Source organism: Venturia canescens, chromosome 1, assembly GCF_019457755.1.
Source record: "Venturia canescens isolate UGA chromosome 1, ASM1945775v1, whole genome shotgun sequence".
NCBI classification, from domain to species: domain Eukaryota; kingdom Metazoa; phylum Arthropoda; class Insecta; order Hymenoptera; family Ichneumonidae; genus Venturia; species Venturia canescens.
The window spans coordinates 36,005,934-36,026,861 of NC_057421.1; the positions used below are offsets into that span (position 1 = coordinate 36,005,934).

General features: G+C 36.3%; 2 protein-coding genes across 12 annotated transcripts in view; one reads left to right on the forward strand and one right to left on the reverse strand.

The window, feature by feature from the left end:
- The window catches only part of LOC122412823 (uncharacterized), a 241,837-nt gene that overhangs the window by 23,199 nt on the left and 197,710 nt on the right, over positions 1 to 20,928 (reverse strand). For 7 of the 11 annotated variants that reach the window (XM_043422724.1, XM_043422785.1, XM_043422759.1 and 4 more), the window contains exons 9-13: positions 5,966 to 6,125; positions 4,653 to 4,778; positions 3,430 to 3,601; positions 2,153 to 2,302; positions 476 to 621 (exon numbers count right to left, since the gene is read on the reverse strand). In XM_043422724.1, coding sequence (XP_043278659.1) covers positions 476 to 621; positions 2,153 to 2,302; positions 3,430 to 3,601; positions 4,653 to 4,778; positions 5,966 to 6,125 — 754 coding nt within the window. The remainder of the gene's footprint in view (positions 1 to 475; positions 622 to 2,152; positions 2,303 to 3,429; positions 3,602 to 4,652; positions 4,779 to 5,965; positions 6,126 to 20,928) is intronic. The other 4 variants (XM_043422744.1, XM_043422734.1, XM_043422767.1 and 1 more) reach the window with 4 other exon arrangements.
- Positions 11,497 to 19,725, forward strand: LOC122412890 (uncharacterized). Its single transcript, XM_043422864.1, has 4 exons — positions 11,497 to 13,638; positions 14,034 to 14,139; positions 16,465 to 16,673; positions 18,131 to 19,725. Exons 1-4 carry the CDS (start codon positions 13,444 to 13,446, stop codon positions 18,764 to 18,766), a joined length of 1,146 nt encoding a protein of 381 aa, XP_043278799.1. The 5' UTR covers positions 11,497 to 13,443; the 3' UTR covers positions 18,767 to 19,725.

Below are 20,928 nucleotides of genomic sequence, written 5' to 3' on the forward strand. Positions count from 1 at the left end.
ATTTTTCAGTAACAAAAATTATGATTGTGTTTAGGAATTTTGATGATTTACACATTTTTGGAACAGATGTGAGAATTAAGCGTCGAAAAAGATATTATATGCTCCGGATGAAGTGCTTAAAAAAAAAAAAAACAAAAAAATTAACATATTCCAACATAACTGATGTTAATTATATGTGTTCGTCATTACGTAACTCTTTATGTTAGGTGCTCTGGTTTTCTTTTGAAAAATCAAATGCTTTTGCGGAAATTGATGCATAATTATATTTGTAAAACGTTAATCGCTTGTCACGTTTCAATGATTACGCGTTATCCTGCGTTTTTTTTTTTTTTTTTTAATTATTTGGTTATCATTCAAGTGTTTACACAAATATTTTAATATATATGTCACGATTTTTACAAAAAATTTTCTTTTCCTACGATTCACAGTGAAAATAATTAAGGACCGAAGTGAATTGTAATAGCGTTAGGGGTACCTGTGGTTCTTGTGTATGGATCACGTCCTGCCGGGACTTGCAAATAGTCCCTTGGCGAGGGACTCGTGAGTGGAGCATGAGTTAGAGCCTTTTGCACGAGACCGGTTAAATTAGCAAGCTGACGTTCCATCTGTTCCACCCTTATCCTATGAGAAAAGTAATTATTCGACTTCAATTAATATTTTTGACAGTGTATATATAGATAGAATATTTTTTCAACTCATAAGCATTCCTCTTATTTTTTTTTACTTTGCGAAACGTTAGACATCGAACGTTGCCTAGTTCGTGCATTTTTTCGAGTGCCACTTACTACAAGTTTTACTGTTATCAAACAATATAATAATTATTGTTATTGGTAATAGCAGATGCAATATTAGGTGTCGTAAGGCATTCACTTTCATTACAGAATATATCTCATCAATTCGTAGCTCCATCAATTTCGATTAAAATTTCTACATTTTTAGATAAGATCTTAATATTTTTTTTAACATCTTTATAATGATTAATTTCACATGAATGAATTTATACTTTGGATATACACTCAAAAGCTGGTTACCAGCCGAAAAGTAATGCAACGAAATCACTGCGACTATATTGAGTCCAATATTCAAGGAGTATTGTGACTTTTTTACAGGCTAGCAAACATGGCATTTGCGGTTCAGCCTCATGAAATTGATCTGGTAAAAATTATTGCCTCATGGGTAACTCATTGTTTACCAGCCTTGTACTAAATGTTGAAATAATAAAATCATGCTGCATTCCACGTGTTATTGCTATAGAATCATGAGATCTTAGATCTGACAATTATTTCACTGATGCCACACATAAATAGATTTTATCAAGTATTTGTGGAAATACGAACTGGGGACGAACAAAATGATTCTAAAAAGCTTAAACATAGAAGAAGCCTGCGCGATTCAGTCATAGTTAAATGAAAAGTTTTGATTGCAGCGGAGAAAACTATTCGCGACATTGACGATAGTAATATTTTTTTTCAAGCGAAGAGAAATGGCAAAGAGAAATTTTGTCGTTCTGGCATTAGTGAAACGGGACGCGTAACATCGATGCATATTTTATGCAACTAATTTGTAATATTATCAACAGTTTCTAGAAGCAGCCATTCCACGATTATAAACCGGATGTGTTTAAAAGTCAAACAAACATAATAATAAAACGATAATCGTTCTCTGGAAAAAATGAGCAGGAAAATATATATCATTCTTGGGATAATCAGTATCGCGCGCAAATTCAGCTGGATTTGCAACTTCGTCATGCACAGTAAATTGTCGAAAGCTGTTCCGGTGCGGCGATGAAAATAAGTTTTCGTCGAATGAAAGATCGATGATACGAACGAAAAAAAAGTATTCAATGAAATGAGACATTTACGTAACAAGATCGACGATTTGATTGAGCGAGTTGTAAAAATAAAAATGAGTCTTCGAATCAATGAATGAATTTTTCGATTATTTTTATGTATGCGAGTGAAAAAATGAATTTCAGGGTTCAGGCAGAAGCGTTGTGTCGACGATTGCGAGACGATATGGAGCAAGACAGATGGCGTTCACAGGTTTCAGGCAATGCTTATGTATAGCAGTGATTTCAATTCTGTGGTTCCGTTTTTTCGTATTCTAAGACAGTTTTTTTCTCCTCTTGGCTTTCATTGAAATTGCTTTATACCGAGTGACGTCGTACGGCTGCCCAGTAGGCAGAGCCGGAGCTCCTGGAGGAAATGGGGATCTCGGGGGACCTGAAGGTGGACGGCCCGGTGGTTTAACGCCATAAAGGCTGTACGATTCCTCCAACAGTTCCGTATCGCTGCACCACCCACAACAAACACACACACCCACACTATCAGCTATCCAATGTTCAAATTTATTCAGGGACTCGCCGTTGAAACATTTTTTATCGACTAGTTTTCAATTATTCATGTCCATTGATTTTCAGAGGAGAATTTATCTCTTTCGTTTTTTTTTTCCATTATTTTTTTACCGAACAAGAGTTATTCGCGTACGCAATTTTCGCTTGAAAAATATTTGGAACATCGGAACAAAATACGAAAACTTTTTACCGGCGCATATTGCAGCTGTGTATTCGTTTTGCGCACAAATATTGTTCAACAGTTTAGAGAATCATGAAAAAATGTTTATTGGAATGTGTTGTATGAGGAACCATCGCAGTGCAAAATTTTGTAAAAATCAATTTTTTTTACTACTTTTATACAGTTGTGCATGTTATTTCAAAATTTTTAATTGGTATTCGAATTATTGCAGTCGCTACGACGGTGCTCACTCTCAGAGGGAAATATTTACTGAAAATTCTTCATTTCATTCTTTATGTTTCTCATGGAAGTTTTTTTTTTGAATTCATCCTATTTTTTCACATGAAAAACTGTTGAAAAAAGGATCTAAAATTTGTACTTTTTATTGAAATCGCCATCATTTTTTTCCGATGCATTTTTTTTTTTATTCCGATGCAGACTGCAGTCGCGATCGTGAGCACCAAGAAAAATATTCATTCGTAAAAAAAAAATTCATCCCACGATTCCCCCATCCTATCCATCCGAAAAAAATCGCGGAAATTGCCTGTTTTTCGGCCGGTCACACTGTGATGGTTCCATAACTGATTATGAAATGAAAAAGTCGCAACTTGTCATGATTTCAGTTATGCTTTGATGTTCTGCGAACAAATAAATTTGAACTCAATGAAATAAAGAAAACCAAAGAAAAAGCATAGTCGATCAAATGGAAAAAGACTTCACATTCTTTCCACAGCCAGAAAAACGTATATTAGACTGCCGTTTATTCGTAGGGAAGTATTGCAGACAAAGAAGGAAAAATTACAAATATTTCATCGATTTGAGAACGATTTGAGAATGAAGTAATATTAATATGCAAAAAATATATTATAACTCTTCCATCGAATATCGGTAGAGAGTTTTCTATCTATATCCTTACCTCGCTTCCTCATCGATGACCGGTGTAACGGTACCGGAATATTGCGAATAATAAGGCTCTTCATAACTGCTACCGGTGCTGTATGGACCACCAGGATATCTGCCCGATCCCGTGCCAACACCACCACCTCTTTCGGGACTGCTCATGTAGCCACTTTCACCGTGTAGTCGATCTAACAAATTATTCATTTATATGTATTTTATATGAAAATTTAGTCCATCATATTGATACGATAAAGCTTCCAGTTATAAAACATTGATACACAGCTTGCATATCTGCTGAAACAACAAGATTTTTTAAGAGCCTTGTACATATGGGAGGCTTGGAGAACCGACCAACCGACGAGTGTATATACATGTATTTTAACGCATTTACTTTCTCAAAGCAGTATATATTAATAAATTTCAACGGCACTCAAGTTTTTGACGTTGTGCAGCTAGAGAATGGATTCGAATATAAAGAATAACGTATATTTTCAACACATATCCACTACATATGCGAAAGAAAAATGTGTGTGCCACGTGAGATGGATATAACGAAGAAACTTGAAATTGCGGTAAATTTGACGAATCATTTATTTAAAAACGTCAATTGTATTAACAATTGTAACAACATTATATTTGTCGTTGCTTTTTCTTCGGTTACGAGGCACATGCAAAACGTACACATCCACTTGACGAGCCATCATCGGTTTCGGTATATAATAATAATAGATCGTAATGGTGTCGTTTTATCAAACAAATAAATAATGCTACTTGGTTCAAGCAGAATAAATTGCGGCATTCTATATGAGATACGATAACGATGCCTTTGCGATACAGAATTTCATTGTTCCTTCATTCCTTTTATGAATAAAAAATCGCATATCTCGTTATCGACTCATAAGAATATCACACCGTATATAATTCTGGTTGAAGGTACTAATAGATTTGGTTCATACTGTACAGAAATACTCCATGTTCAATGGATACAAATGATTTGCTACTTCAATCCAATATCACGTAGTATGTACAAAAATCGAGTGATGAGTTAAATGACTGATGATGCATCGAATGATAAATGGAAACTATACATAATGCATCTTGGTTTCAAATCCCCCTGATTTTTTATTGTTAGTTTTATCGTCGGTCAAAAATTTTCGAAGAAACTGTCGATCACTCGCTTTTTATTTATCGTCCCCAAAATCTCTCGCAGCTTCGCCTAGGCTTAAGGATTCTACTGACCTGGTATACTATACAGGGACACCGAGCTGTCTCTAGAGAAGCGTGCCGAGCCCCCAAGGCTGCCGAGGGGACTCTTACTGCATTGGTAACTGCGAAGCGGCTTGGCTGGTGCCACACCGCCACCACCTATCCAACCATTGAAACCAAAAGCAATGTACCATGATACCCAGACCCAGGATGCAAATAAACCGTTTCATTTTACTTTTCTTTCTATATAGTGACGAGTTATTTTTTGGAGGTTTTCTTTAGTTGGGATTCGAGCATACACTTTACGATTAAATATTCAGCGCATATTTTTCCAACAGCCGGAAAAGCCAGTGGATTGACGAGTCCACTGCATTTCTAGTCATTTCAATAGTATTTTCTGAAGTAAAAAAAATTGTTATTCAGAAAGACATGGCGACATTCAAACGTAATTCAACGACTTCGAGTCTATTTTAAATTCTCGATGGTCGTTGAGTCCACGGCTAATAAGCGAAAAGCATTAATAGACGAACGTTAATAAAGTCAGCCATACGGTAAAGACGAAGAATTCATTATTTCCACATTCTGCAAAATTGTGACTGATTTTGCTGTTTTTGGACGGCGATGGAATAAGCGAAATGGTAATGACATGATAATGTGACATGCTTCAATTTGAAACAAAAATACTATATCGTTTTCACGATGGTTGCGCATGCTATTTATGCATTGAATTCGTTTTTTTTTTTCTGAAACGATATTAGGCTTACTACTATAAAAAAAAGCTCATGCTCAATTAACCAGTGATTGCTTTGGAAAGGTCGATGAAACAATAAATCTGTTTTGAGTATTCATGCAGCAACCTCAATTTCTTTGCAGGCTTCTACATACTTCGAATGTCTGCTTGCATCAACTATATGCTTTATTTATTATTCGCCGGGAATCTATCGGTAAATTATTTATAGCGTATTCGCCCATGGGAGTGTGTGAGGAGAAATGAGGTGAATATTATTTTGTAGGATCTTAAGAAAAAGATTTTGGAATCTCGGGTGAAGCATTTCGGAAGACTGCGGGTTAAGCATTTCGATTAGAGAAAAATCGACTAAAAGTTGCCTTTGAAGTATTGGAATTCACGTGCCCAAAAATTAATGGGACATTAATGTCAAATCTATGGTCGAAGATATATTGACGACCAACAAAATTGCAGTGTTTGCAATATTTAACTTCTTGCTACTTGAATATCGTGTAGCTTCGAGGCTTTAGTCAATTTTATCTGATCTTTCAGGCTAATTGCTTTATCCCAGGTTCGTATATTCGTCTACGATTATTTATAGTCACGAGGAAATTCTTACCCGGTGTACCAAGAGCCTTAGGTTGTGTCGGGGTGGCATTTGGTCCAGCCACGACAGACGAGGTCGCTGGACTGTAAGCCCGCATCAGTGAACCGCCTCTTGGCAATGTACTGCTCCCTCCCATATAATAACTATTGCCCGAAGTCGAATTTTTAGAAGTCTGTGGAGAAAAAATAATAACAACGGACACGTTAGGTAACACGCAGTAATTTTATATTCGAACGAGGTGTTATCTCATTCAGCTGCTATCACAATTTAGTTGCTATATTAGTATTCACGATGATCATTTGTCGAACATTTATTCTGATATACACGGTGACGGGATTATATGAAAAATACTTTGGTAAGATATGTTACGATTTCGAATTGAAAATACTGAAATTTTTATTGCATGATGCGAGCTGGGTCGAGTGAATTTAATTTTCCACTGAAATAATCAACAATCGTGTATAAATGTAGGACTTGCAAAAAACTCAAATAAGATTATCAGAGATCCTGTAACGAAATCTTGATTCACCAATGCTCAGCTAACGAACATGAGTAACAAGTCAATAGAAATACATTTCTCGTGTTGTGAATCGAACGAGTTATTGGTTCTGCCACATACGAAAAATATACTTTGCAGTTTTTTTTGCATGATAACTTTACAATGTCATTTACTTGTTTTTAATAATTACGTACGTTTCATTTAGTCCAAAATAAAAGTCGTACTGGGACGCGCAGTCGTAGATTGTCTGCGGTAAATAAAATATTATTATTACGTGAAGGTATTGATTCAGGACACTGATGAATTCGAATGAGCGTGCAACATGATACGTCACAGTGAATTCCATGTTATTAGTGCTTCATTTGATAGAAAAAAAATTATATCCATCGTGGAAAAAGGTGAAATGTATTATTTCATAATATTTTTTGTTTCTTTCGCTCATTTAAAGTGAAATTTTACAATCGATTTTTATTCAGCTATTTTTTACGATTTTTGACGGAAGTATGCATGAACGGGTCTGCTAGTCGCCGGACGTGGATTGAGCCTCTCGAAATACGTAAAGAACATACGTCATCAAGGTGTCAACATTTTTTCTCTTATTCATAACTACGATTGTTTGAAATTTTTACCCGCATATTTAGCCGGTTTTTTCTATGGAAGCAAAATTTTGGAGACGTACGAGTTAAATAAATTTCGGATTCGGATTCAACGCATCAAAATAAAAAAAGAGCGTACTCGATCTAAATCAATAAAACTTTTCCCATACCCATATAGTAGCGATTTTTACCAATTTTTAGCAGTTTTTTTGCAATTTACTTAAAATTTTGAGGTGTACCAGCCGATCCGATCTCAGATTCAGATTCAGCACATCAAATTGCATAAAAAACACACCTTCTATGGTGTTATCATGCAGGTTGTTAGTGTTTCGTCCATGTGATGAAAGAAATTTCTCAGCCCTGGTATAAAAAAATAGTCTTGCCTAATTGTTATTTTCTTTTTTTCATCGACGAATCGTAGTATCGATTCCGCCTTGATACTGTTACGTAGAAGATAGGGAAAGAAAATGAAAATCGAGGAAAGGAATAGAAACAGGCAAGTGTAGAAAAAAACATCGAACGAGGAACGTACATTGGTGAAACGCGAATAAAGAGGAAGTTAGTAAGCTACCTGGAATTTCAATTCATGGATAGCGAGGCCATACCCGACTCACGCTCTTGCACCGCGAGTCTCAGTTTTTATTACAACAGAAATAAGCTGAACGTGTGCCATTCGATTGTCTCACAGAACTTCGTGGCGGCGCGAGCCGAGAGAATTTGTTAATCTTGTACTGATTGCACAAAAAGTGAGAAAATATGAATACAAATAACAGGATCTTTTTCCACAGAGTGCCATTATTGACGCCCTCGTGTATCTTGCTTGATGAAATATTCGCGCCGGTTTAATTTATAAGGATGAGAAAATTAGGTAAGAAACGAAGCAGCGTCATTGAACGTATACAATAGCAATATCGCTCGTGATATACTTGAAATAATTTGTGAAACTTTTCCCATAGTATATTCCTCGTTATGATGTAAGCGCTAATAAAATTAGCTCTATGCTTTCGCTCAACTGTGTTTTACGTCGATTGCGGAAAATTCACCGTACAAGGCAAGTTGTTCAAATTCTTGAGTTTGAACCGGTAGTTTAAGAAGTCGTATCAACACTAGTTGCATCAATTATTTTTGACGCGCAGGCCGGTTCAAGTGTTTGTCAAGCCTGAGAGCGATTCACCTTTGCATACATGCGTATATAAATATTATTGAAACAACAATTAATTTAACTTTTTAACTTTCCTCATGGGGTATATGGCCTTAATTAAATTATATCTAGCTCTTTTTTCTATGAGTATTTTTGGATTGTACGTTTGCCATGAAAAAGGTGAACGATGCGAAAATAACATAAAATTATAAATGTCATAGGTCTCCGGTATAACCAACTGAAAATATTCAATGAACCAGCGTAGGCTGAACGTTCTTATATGTAGACGATATAATTTAGAGCATAAATATACCGTACATCAGTCACGCTCAGCTTAGTTGAGTAGTTCAGAAGGGAACAAGACCAGGTGGCTTTTTTCCATATATACACGTGGCAATAACTACCAAATATTTATTATTCCTCGCTCTCCATTTTCTCGATATACGCAAACATCGGTATTATTCCTGCATATGAGAAATGCACTTTGGTGAACCGAGTTTACGCCTACAATCATTATATGGAACATCCGAGTATACATAACACGCTGGTAAACTGTACGACAATTGGCAGTCAGCGAGTACGTGATCTCGCATATTAATCAAAACTGTGCGTGCTCTTTTCGAACTATCGGTATCAGATCCTCCATCGAGCTATTGATGTAGACATGTAACGCTTGATTTTCTCTTCGGAGTAGACAACTATCGAGCCCCAGCATTGGGCTTGAATTTACAGACTAGTATCTGTTATTCCGTCAAAATCAACATATCGTCAAATTCTATTATTTTTTTTACTACTTCGTTCCGCACCTTCGTTTTTATGCAGGAACCTATTACTTGACATAACTAAATACAATGTACCGGATAAACACGGATTCTGCATGCGAGTACGGGATTCAGTTGGTTAGTATTGCGAATACAAATGAATGAAAAAATGTAGCAATAATCCAGAATCTCGTCCTAATTTTGACCATTTAAACTTTATGGAGTTGCAAGCAATTACTGGAGCGAAGCAACTAGGCTAAATACATTTCGTATTATGTATTATTCCGACGAGCAGTAATAAAAAAAATTCTAATTCTACAGCATTTTTACAGTCGTCCAACACTGAGAAACTTTAAAACAGATTCTTACATAATTCACGTATTCTGAACATCAATAGTCTAGCTTTATGCGAACGTCTCATTTGTTTTGAAGAAAATATATGCGACGACGAGATTTCTTTGTTTCGTTGAAGATTAATCTTTAAATTCGATTGGATTTTAAAATGGAAATCGTCGATTTAATAATTAATGTGTAATTCGTTGAGAATTATGGAAATATCAATTTTCTATCTGAAGTACCCCACGGCCATGCTTTTCATATGCGCGATATTCGTTTCCCGGGTTTGGATATGCAAAAGCGCGAGAGCTTTCGTAAACTTCCCTGTGGACCTAGGAATTTATTGTTCGAAGTGCGGTGAAAATGGGTCAAGTACTTTATTATTTATAGAATCTATTATTCTCGTGAATAAAAATGTTCTTTTCGTTGGCTATTAAATTCATCGACATCGCTATACTTTTCTTCCATAAAATTGTCAGTTCTATTGAGCTCGAAATTTTCCGCATGCACTACTGTTTTGGGATATTTAACAATAAAGTGAATTCCCGGCTTTGGTAGAATGAGTTATAAAATTACGAGCGCAGATGCTCCATCATTTACTGTTATTTGTTATGTCGACTCGAACTTCCTCGGAAAATTGGTACATTATTCAGTTCCAATGCGAATGGTACACCATTTGAAAATATTCAGTATGCAGACTGCTGGCTGACGGCGACAATCGATACTGGCCTCACTTTTCTGCTCCTCAATTTTTTCACTTATTATAAAAATAACGAGTGAATAGTATTAACCAAAAAAATGCCATGTTCACTCAGTGGGATTCTCATATACCGGGGAAATTGCGAAAGATTATTTTAAACTTCATCCTCCACTCGTAATTGCTAAAAACTTTGGATTAGGCGATGCGAAAAAACAAAATTCAGAATGAGAAGAAGAACATTCAGAATTAAGAAGGAAAATAAATAGGTGCCCCCACCCCTTCCTCACAAACCGAGCATTGAATAATTTCATGTGAATAACCAAGCAGATGAATAATAATTCTTTTTGTTGTTGTGGAGTAGCTTCATTTATATTAACGAAGAATTTTTTTTTTTTAATGTATAAAGGTACGAAAGTTATGCTGATGAGAATAAAATCGAATGGAAGAAAAAAATTGTCTACTAGGACTTTGTGAAACTTCACCTGAAATAATTGAGAATATAGCTCTCAAACTTTTTCGTGCATGTGCCGATAGCATATCTTCACGCGTAGTTCACTTCTGAGTAGTTGCTGGTGATTCCATATGAAAAGATACTTGTTTAGCTAGCTCCCCTCATTTGGAACCAGACACGCATATAGCAGTCACGCCTTTTTCTCAATCGCGCACGTTCCTTTTTTTTATTGCTCTGAGCAGGCATTTATTAGCTACGCGAACTCTTACAAAATCAGAACATTTTGAATCTCGCCTTATTTTGGTGCTCACGAAATACATTGATGCCCAGAATATCGAACCGAAATCGTGCCATTATGAAATTTAAAATTCGATTGCATGAGAACTCAATTAATATCATTCATCGGAGTCTCGATTGAAAAAAAAAAATTAATTGTTGCACATTCACAGTTTGCGCCTAAGAATGAATTGAAGAGGATGTAAGGACTCTAAAAAACTATGCAGTTCGATGATATTCTTCCAAAAAATATCATCGGTGAATCCTATGAATATATCTTGTTTTAAATCCACTTGGTGATTGATCCACTTACGTTGGAAAAGAATTAAAAATGTTTTGACCGATCACTTGTGGCTATTAAAAAAAAAAAAAAAAAAAAAATCCACGAATAGAAGTAAAAAAGTCGAGAAATTGAGAATAAATCACATTCACATGAAAAATATTTTGCAATGTTTTCCAGGTCGTTACTGTATCCTTAAAGTTTAAGAATGCGTTCAGAATGACGGACGGCAGTTTGATTGTCGGCTCCAATCTTTCAGGTTGGAGCGGAAATAATCGAGTATCGTGTGGATTACGTAAATTGTAGAAACATGGTGAACGAAAAAAAGACAAGAAAAAAGCGAGAGAAAGAGAGAGAGAGAGAGAGAGAGAAAGAGAGAAATATACATTGGGGGAAAACGGGCCAGAGACAAAACCAGATGCCGTGGCAAAACTGTGTCCGACCGAGAGCCACTTGCCGGACAGTGGAAGTAAGAAACAACTGAGGGAAGCTACATTTGTAGAGAGTCACAACAAATCTCCGGCGTAACGTTCGACACGTTTATTCGCGGAGTGCACGGGTGTACTGTTGGATGCGTTGTGAACATGAAGAGTGGACTATGTGCACGTATATAAATAATACGTGTATATGCACAAATATATACTTGAAAATGTGTACACTGACATAAAAGTGAACATTATAGAGAATGTGAAGTATGTGGATACAGGAGACTATGTAAAGTGAAACGTGTCATGCGTGCTGTGTAAGTAGAGGTGGTGGTTTACCAGATCGATATGTCATCAACGATGCTGAGGATGCAGTGTGCTGGGAAAGAGAAAAAATGGAAAACTACAGTGGACTTGAGAAAAAGATTAAAAGCATGGGCAACGTTTAACGAGTTTGTGCTAAAACTTGATCTAACTTCTTTGACAGAGTGGGCTTTTGAGCCATGGAATAACGGATGATAGAGATTCATAAATTTTGGAGATATATCAACAAATATTATTTTCAATTTTTTTCCTTCAAGATTGAAACAAACTTGTTCGGACAAAAACTGACGTTTCAAATTTCTTTTCGACTTTTTTAAAAAAAAGTGCCAGTAATTATTAATTGCTCTTTTTAAAGTTATGATCGTTTTATCAATGCAGAAAGTAGTCAACGGTTATATTTCGTAATTGGAAGACTTTCGTTATTTTGTGAAAGCGTCAAAAGGAATGATCATTTTTATTCCGTTGCGCGGTTACACTTGTGCTCCGATCCGTATATTTTTATGTAATTAACAAGTTCTCGGTGTACAACAACCGGACTTGAATTCTCCTCATTACCTTCGCCGTAACCCTGCGACAAGTTTACCCAAGATTATGACACAGTAGTTGGTGCAAAAATCTTCCAAGTTTCAAGTCGTGATAGATTACAATCATAATTTCGAAAGCTGCAATTTACGTTGCATGCGTCAATATAGTTTCGGATACTGACAATCTTCCAACTAAACGTTATTTTCAACGAGTTAAAAATGATTGCTGCAGTAAATCATTTGAAAGATTTACATAATTGCTTGTTCGATATTATAGTTATTAATAAATTTGTATAGAGGTTCAATGAAACACGAATACAAATACGAAATGTCCATTTAATATTAGCATATCTAAGTGGATCCGAAATTCGTACCATCAACTCTGTATAACGTACTAACGCGTTCGAGTCAACTTACAAAGTGATGTAATCGCGTAATGAAAACCCTCAGGATACAGAGTGACGTGTGAAATTTGTAGTGCAAAAATGTTGTTTTCCCTGCGGATGATATTTAACAAATTATGAGATACATGCTGGACGAAATGCCGCGATTATTAATAATTATTGAGAGGAACGAGGAGTGAAAAAGGTGCTGTAGGATTTCGGCCGGGGGGGGTCTTATTATGGGGCGCAACGAGGTCGGAGCCGAACGTTGGGAGCGATCGGTGAGGGGCAAGAATTGGGTTCCCTCTCAGATCAGTGACTAAGTTATACCAGAGGTGAATCGTGAGGTAGTGCGAGCACGTCGACCAAATAGGCGTTTCGTTCTTAACGCTCAGAGCGAGAAAGCCTCTTGGCTTTTTGTATCGATTTCGTGACAATATCCGCTCGGGCGTTTTATGAAACTGGAGCTCCTATAAAGGCACTAACTGTTCGGACCGAGAGATTACTATTTTTTTTCTGCCGGTTCGTTCGAAGTTTTCGTGCGCGCTCGGGCCAATCAGGAGCCTCGTGAGACCGTAACATTTGTGGTCACAAAACCCCGAGCCATTCACGACCGTATACGTGCCATTTGATAAAGAGATTGCGGGGGCGCAACAAGCGCCAGGACATTGATCACGACGACGAATTAAAAATTAAAAAATTTAACAAAGCTCCGGAAATATCCGAGACTCAGAAAGTTTTATAGTGCACTCCCCAGTAGAATAGTTAAAAAAACACGATACAAAGCACTAAAAATGACTTCGGAGACTTTGAGCTCCAGGTTCGCGACGACGATAACGATTCTTCTGCTGATAGCCGGTGTGTCACGTTGCGAGTCTTTTTATGGTCGTACTACAGATCAAAATCCATCAGAACGAGTGATCGACGCGCAAACAAATAATGTTACACCAATGCACAAAGTTTTGCTCACGCAACGAGGATATATTCAGGTAAGATTTTTCAAATTTTTTATATTATCGATTTTCATTATTTATTTTATTTGAACACTTGTCTCACGGAACAAATGTAATTCTGTCGGAAAATTAGTTGAAGATTTTTCGTTAATACCATCGAAATAGTTCCCAAATTGGTGGATCTTGAGGTTTGATAAACGTGTGCATAATAATGATAATTTATATTTAATGATTCTAATTGAATAACGTTCTGTTCTCTGACAACTCAGAGAACTGGATATTAACTTTGAGCAGCATTTTTCGAGGGACGGGTTATAATATTTTTTACATTTAAATCGTATAACTTTGAATTCCAAAGCGCATATTGCAAAAAATTACGACGACGAAGCATATCAGCTGATTTCATGATTGTATAAATTAAATATTTCTAGTTTCTCCGATGGGAATTACCGGTACCGGAAATCGAAGAATTTACTTTCTGCGTCTGGGTCAAGTCTACAAACCTGACCTACCCGCATTCCATCTTCTCCTACTCGAGTGAGCAAACACATGTTCCATAAACATTTTATATCCTAAGAATGTCCCCGCATATAAATAGTGTATCTACAGATCAAACAATTTCTCGTGCGACCTGTATGAGTTCGAGACCTGCATGCAATTAATGCCACGTTTTCATTCTGCTTGTGTATCCATGCAAAGTGGAAAGTCGACAACCAGGTTCGTGTGCGATTGACTTTTCACCGGATGAATGATTTTCGAGACAAGGATTTGCGCTGGAACTACTTTAGAAATATCCGTGATTACACGTACATATTTTCATGCGCGTTAACCGTTATGTATGCGCGCGTGATGGCTTGAGTTGATACGGAAGGTACAAACACTTATTCCAAGAGCAGATAACAATTTCGAGACTCACTCAGTGGTAACGACCTTTAATTGGAGGAACTTTTTATCACGCATTGAGGATTCGTAAGTGGCGACAAGTTCGAAGCAGTAATTGACTGTATGTGCTCAGACCATGATGACTTTGATCAAGTCTCGTCTACTTAATATTCCGAAATCTGATGAAATGGATGAAAAAGATTGTGCCACAGTTTGTTAGTTTAGAAAAATACCGAAAATTTGTTACAACGGTATTAGTTTTTTCGATAAAATGAAAGCGAAGTAAACAAATGGATTTACGTCGCGTCTGAGGCCAAAAGTTTTAATGAATTAGTCACAAAAGTACGATCCAAGTATCATTGAAATTGAGAAACATTGAACTATGCATATTCTAATTCTATTCTAATAATATCTGAATCGAATATTTAATTTTGAGTGATCCTGTATGCAACAGAATTAGTTTCGCAAGTTGCGGGTCAAAACGATCAGCATGCTACCAAACAACTCGCATTAGACATAACTCGAATAACTTATGACCTCCATTTACGAGCCCTAAGTTCGTGGACAGTATCGAATGAAAATAAAAATGAAAATACTGTTGGATTTTATTTATTCGGCGTTGGTTCAATGATTTGCATATTCGGTATGTTATGACACATAGTGATCGAAACTTCGATATTACAACTGTTGTAAAATGGATTGTATAGTAATATGAACGCATCGAAGAATTTTACAACCAATTTACATTTATGGTGCAGAGTAAAAATTTAATTGCACAATAATAATTATTGACTCGATGGTATTAAAAAAAATGGTGATAGAATTCGAGCTTTTATCTAAAGTTATGGGTTTTTTTATTTTTTAGATTCTCCGTTTAATATGTCTCTTATCGAGTCGAGTATAATAAATAACGATAAAGTAACTACTCTTTGGTTTACGTGAATTCGGAATAGGCTGCAGCATAAAAGCGAGTACATCAGTGTAACAAAAAATCGCCCTATAATTTAAGATGTTTTTTTCATATACACGTTAACAATCCATCGATACCATGAAATTTATTTATAGTAACGTGGTGATATTAAAGATTTAGGTCAGTCCTGTATATCGGTCGGACTGGCCGGAATTATCGAGTGGTAACAGCCTCTATGTCATCGGACATAGTCTATCGAAGGCGAGCACACTGTAATCGTGAATATTTTACGTAAACAACATTTTGGAAGCAAAAAGAAATCAGACTTTAACGGATGTATAAATAACTTGTTAATAAATTATTAAAATCATGAGAGGTTTTTCAAAACCGTTCAAAATATGCTGTAATACGAGCTAGTCGTTTCAGAACATTTAAATATAAACGAGTGGCAAAATTAAGATTAATATTCTTCATTTGGCTAAGTCAACGTGGCAAGACTATAAAGTTCCCATTATTCTCGCTAATTAGCTGCTCGAAGACGATCATAATTTAGTCGGGAGCGAGTCGTGCCTGGTCGATCCTACTGTGATATGGCGAGTCAACAAATTTCGCAATGCTCGAGGGCTCGTCCGCATTTTAATTATCCCCCAGATGTCTTGAAGTCACGCTCATTTTCTTCTCTCTTTTTTTTTAAACTCACGAATCCACATTTCTGACTCGTCTCGCGAAGATAGACGTTATTACATGTCGATTTGTTGGTGATAAATATTCTTTGAAAATTATCTCTAAAAATATGTTTGCAACGAAACATCCACATATACATTTACGTTCACGCGAACAAAAGTGTAGTGACGACACAAGCCGAGGTCGAGTTGATTGCACGATAAAAAAGGAAAACCTGCTCAATTTGTTTAGTCCAGCACAGTTTCTTTTGCGTAACTGGATCGTACTTGAACCATTCTACATGGAGATTACGCGTTTGCGCTATCGATTGGCATCATTTGAATCTGACTAGCATTCACGCCCATTCGCCCAAATGAATAACTTTTCCATTCGCTCGTCACTTACAGAAGACGAAAAGAACAGACTCGTACGCGCTTGGATATCTGCACAAGGACAAAGCGTTCATCTTGAAATAGACAATGTCGAGATTTTTTTTTATCCAACGTTTATCGAAGAACATCGCTGGTATCACATTTGTGAAAGCTGGACCAACGTTAACGGACGCTTCGCTCTGTGGATCGATGGGCATAAAGCGATGGATGGATATTCGCCGGAGGTATTATTTACACCATTCGAAACTTTTAATATTCATAATGCATACAAAATTTCTGTAAACTGTTTTGCAAACAATGGTATGATAGTCCGAAAACCACAGTACTTGTAACATAGATTCGTGTGTCCAAGTTTTTTGTAAGATTTATCAATTTTGAAACCCAATAGGATCCGAACTTCCGTTCAAACTATATATAGGCAAACTTCTCCCTATGAGCCTTAAATTTTTAACAGAATCGGAATCATCAATAAACAATATTCTTATCCTTTAATGCTTTCGTATTTTAAAGTCTATTTTCTCAAGTACGAGTACGAATTGATGCAGTTTCCTACATTATCGTAAACCGCGCACGTTCCTCTGTCGCAACGGTGAACTATAGTGAAAGAAAGGAATAATATGCAGGTAGCTGTTTCTATCTCATGAGTGGTCTACACGAGTGCTTGACCGTTGGTTGGCCGTGGTGAATGTCTACTTTTTCTGCCGTTCTCAAAGAAATTCAATAAAACTGACTTACCAAGGTTGTGGAAATATTCAAACTATTCCAATGGTACATCGTTTGAAAAAACAAATATAATAATACAATCAGATCAAGTTGAATATGATTGAACTGAAACGTCAGTCAAATTTCGTTATCGTCATAATTTTCAGCTGTCTCGGTCCTTAAGGTATAATGGGATGGATAGGCTCGACCAAAAATTATATCTGATTAGAATTTCCGTACTTCATGATGCAATAAAAATCTGAAAAAATTCAACAACATTTGGAAAGCTATGAACAACAATCATCAATAATAATATTGCCCAAAAGTTAATAACAAATTGCTTAAACAATTAATTATTCAATAATTTTGCGGTGACCTATTGTTTTTTTTTTACGAATCATATGTGTGTATTTTTCCGAATGCTCATGAATTTTTTCAGAATTTTCGTGCATTTTTGAAATTTCTTGAAAAAATTTTGAAAAATTTGAATTTTGGATATTTTTTAGAAGACATATTTACCATCAGTTTTGAAAAGTCTCAAGGTTACTGGATCAAAAATGTACAAATAGAGCCACTTAAAAAATTTAAAAAAGGGAATTTCAAAAATCCATGAAAATTCTGAAAAAAATCATGAGCATTCAGAAAAATGCGCACATTCGATTCGTAAAAAAAACAAGGGTTTACTGTAAAATTGTTAAAAAATTATTTATTTAAACAATTTATTAAGAACTTTTGGGCAACACTATTATTGATAATTCTAGTTCATAACTTTCCAAATGTTGCTGAATTTTTTCAGATTTTTATTGCATCATGAAGTACGGAAATTCCGATCAGATATAACTTTTGGTCGAGCCTATCCATCCAGTTATACCTTAACAATAACAATAAAAATAATTGATCTTTCGAATGAGACATATGCACATTTGCACATATAAAATGAAAAAAGATTGCAGTCTAATATTATGAACGAATTATGTAGATATCAGGTCATGTGATACCGAGCAAAGGGGACATAGTGCTCGGTCAAGAGTACACAGACTTCGACAAGGGCTTGGAAGAAGGTGTCGAGGGTGCAGTGCTGGGTTTCAACCTGATCTTGTCGTCGGCCTTCGAGTCACCAAGGTTATTTTTCGAAAGGAACAAACTCGAGGACGTTGGGCTTCAAAGTGAAACCGATACGATCGATTATGAAGCCGGATCGTCGGAGCCGACACATGAATCACAGTACCCTCAAGTGGCGTCCGAACATCCGGTATTTTCTAGAATAATGTTCCCTCAATTTGGGAGTTCAGAGGTCCGGTCAACCGCTTTTACGGCCACCAAAAGAACACCGAGAGTCCTTTCAGCTCGAAGCGTCGACGGTGAAAATTCGCGTAGGAAACGAAAATCAATCAACTTTCGTGATTGGGAAAACGTTAATACTTTCGAAACGGTATTAAAAACAAAGCCGTTGGGTCAACAACTTGTGGATATGAGTTTTAAGCACTGCGAGCAGGGGCGTGGGAGTCCACATATCGGAGGAAAGCTGATGCTCATTTCATGGACGAGAACACCGGTCAAAGTTTTCGGTGGTGCCATTGTAAAAAATGCCCAAAATCATTGTGGTAATTTTTAAAAAAAGAAAATAAACGTGCGAAAATCCTATCAAAAGATCTCGAGAGCCTTCCGCAGGGGCAATAGCAGCACGAATATTTAGTTTTCAACGTCTCACAATTTCACCCATCGACAGCTGATTGTATGATGAATGATGACAAAAGCTTCTGCTCACTCATTGGTCAATCATCCCGCGGATCACAAATGACATCGATTCGCTTAAGCCCGGTGAATGAGGATTGAATGTTGAGATTTTGCCATGCTAGTTTAAGAAGCTCACAAAAATATCATGCACCGTAATAGTAAAAAACGTAAGATATTTGTACCGATTTTGTAAAATAGCCATATTTGCCTCATAAGTTTATGATTTCATGAAAAAATACTCATGTCGTCACAGTTCAAATCGATCCTATTATTAGATGTTTCGTATGTGCTCATTTGTATCAATCCTTTCGGGCCATATGTTGCTTCTTCGCAACACGCGCTTCGAGGCCCCATAAAACTATATCGGTTATACGAAGGTCGGAGTTCTAACTGCCTAGTTCCATCATGTAAGGTTAAATTGTACCATAGATACTCCTAAATCAAGAGATAAAGTGCTTTAACCCATCGAAATATTAATATAATATCAATTAATAAATTGTAAAAATACAACCCTGTATTACGAGACGAAATATTGTATATGTACTTGAATCATGTGCGTAGAAGCACAAGTAAATTTTCATAATTAATGCGTAAGTTAATTCGGGTGACCTCAGGACTTGACGTAAATTTTTTGATTGAGTTGTACACGACGTTTTCCAAGGTTGTAATTTGGGGAGGCTGACCCGCTTCGATTGGCAATTCGAAGAAGTACAACATAAACCCATATAATTTATGAATTCATGTACAAAGTTCATGTGTATATACACCGATGATTTATCGTGCGATTAATGAAAAAAAAAGTAATTGTATAAATACATTTGTATTTCTGTAAAAACATATCTGTGTTGAAAGGATTTATTGGATCATCACATTCACAACGTTCCCTTCATTATCTGCATTCGCTTTACAGAAAAACAGTATAAAGTGATTAGTGGGTGGAAAATCGATCGTTTCGAATGTAAATTTGATAGGAATTCATGAACGTTCTTTGACCCTGGTGAGTTGGGACTCGAATGAACGTTCTTCATAAACAAGGAACGAATTTCATGAGCGCTATTTCGCGTGTAAAGTTTCGCAATTTCAATGCTTTTTCTTTACTTCCGTCGGTAGATATATAAATTCCACGAAGTTCGACACCGTGCTCGCTTCATAATTATACATTTCGCGTCAAACTATCGATCCATGACGGTCGGCGGGTAACAAAAATACCTGGCTGACTACCCCTTGATATTTCATCTGTCTGCATTTATTTTCAATATCGACGATTGATATCGTATAAAGTCGTAGGCGATAGATGGTTAAAGCAGAGGGTATTGTTGAAAAAAGTCCAATTCCATTTTATTTTTATCTGTGCAAGTAGAAACACCAGATCAGCTGATACAGTTTTCATCTGTCTGTTTATGTATGAAAGAATGCGGATACTAGAAATCGAACCGTTCACGATAAATGACGGTCAAAATAATCTATCAGTAGATCTGAAAGAATTGGACAAATAACAAATATTCCTATTTTCGAAATCTTTAGAAATTTCGTAGTTGTGCGATTTTTGTTGACAGTTTGAACCTATAGTGAAGCAGTGACCACTCGGCAACGAGGGTTTTTTCATTGTGTCATTTTCGTTGACGCAATCAGATAGAGAATCACGAAAAAAAACTTTCTAGACAATAGTGAAGTAATGTAATAAATCATATGATCAAAGATAAAAAAAATTATCGCAACAAGGGACTGGAACAAATTAACGATTATTGGGTACAAATTTTTTGCTTCCACGTTTTCACAGTGTATTTGCACAGAATCAAGAAAAAAAGGACAACTTCATGCTTCAACGGTTCTTATAGGTAAGTTTCCTTCTCAACTTAATGCTCTGGTGCTTCCATTGGAAATAATGTTTGAAAAGATTTGCATTATTTGTTTAGAGGTGTATTTATCACTGGTCCTCAATTCTTTTTGAAAAATCTGTTTCCCTGATGATTGTTCTCTTTGTTTCGTCGTATCAACGAAATGCAAATATTGCGAAGTATTTCATAATGACGCTCAAGG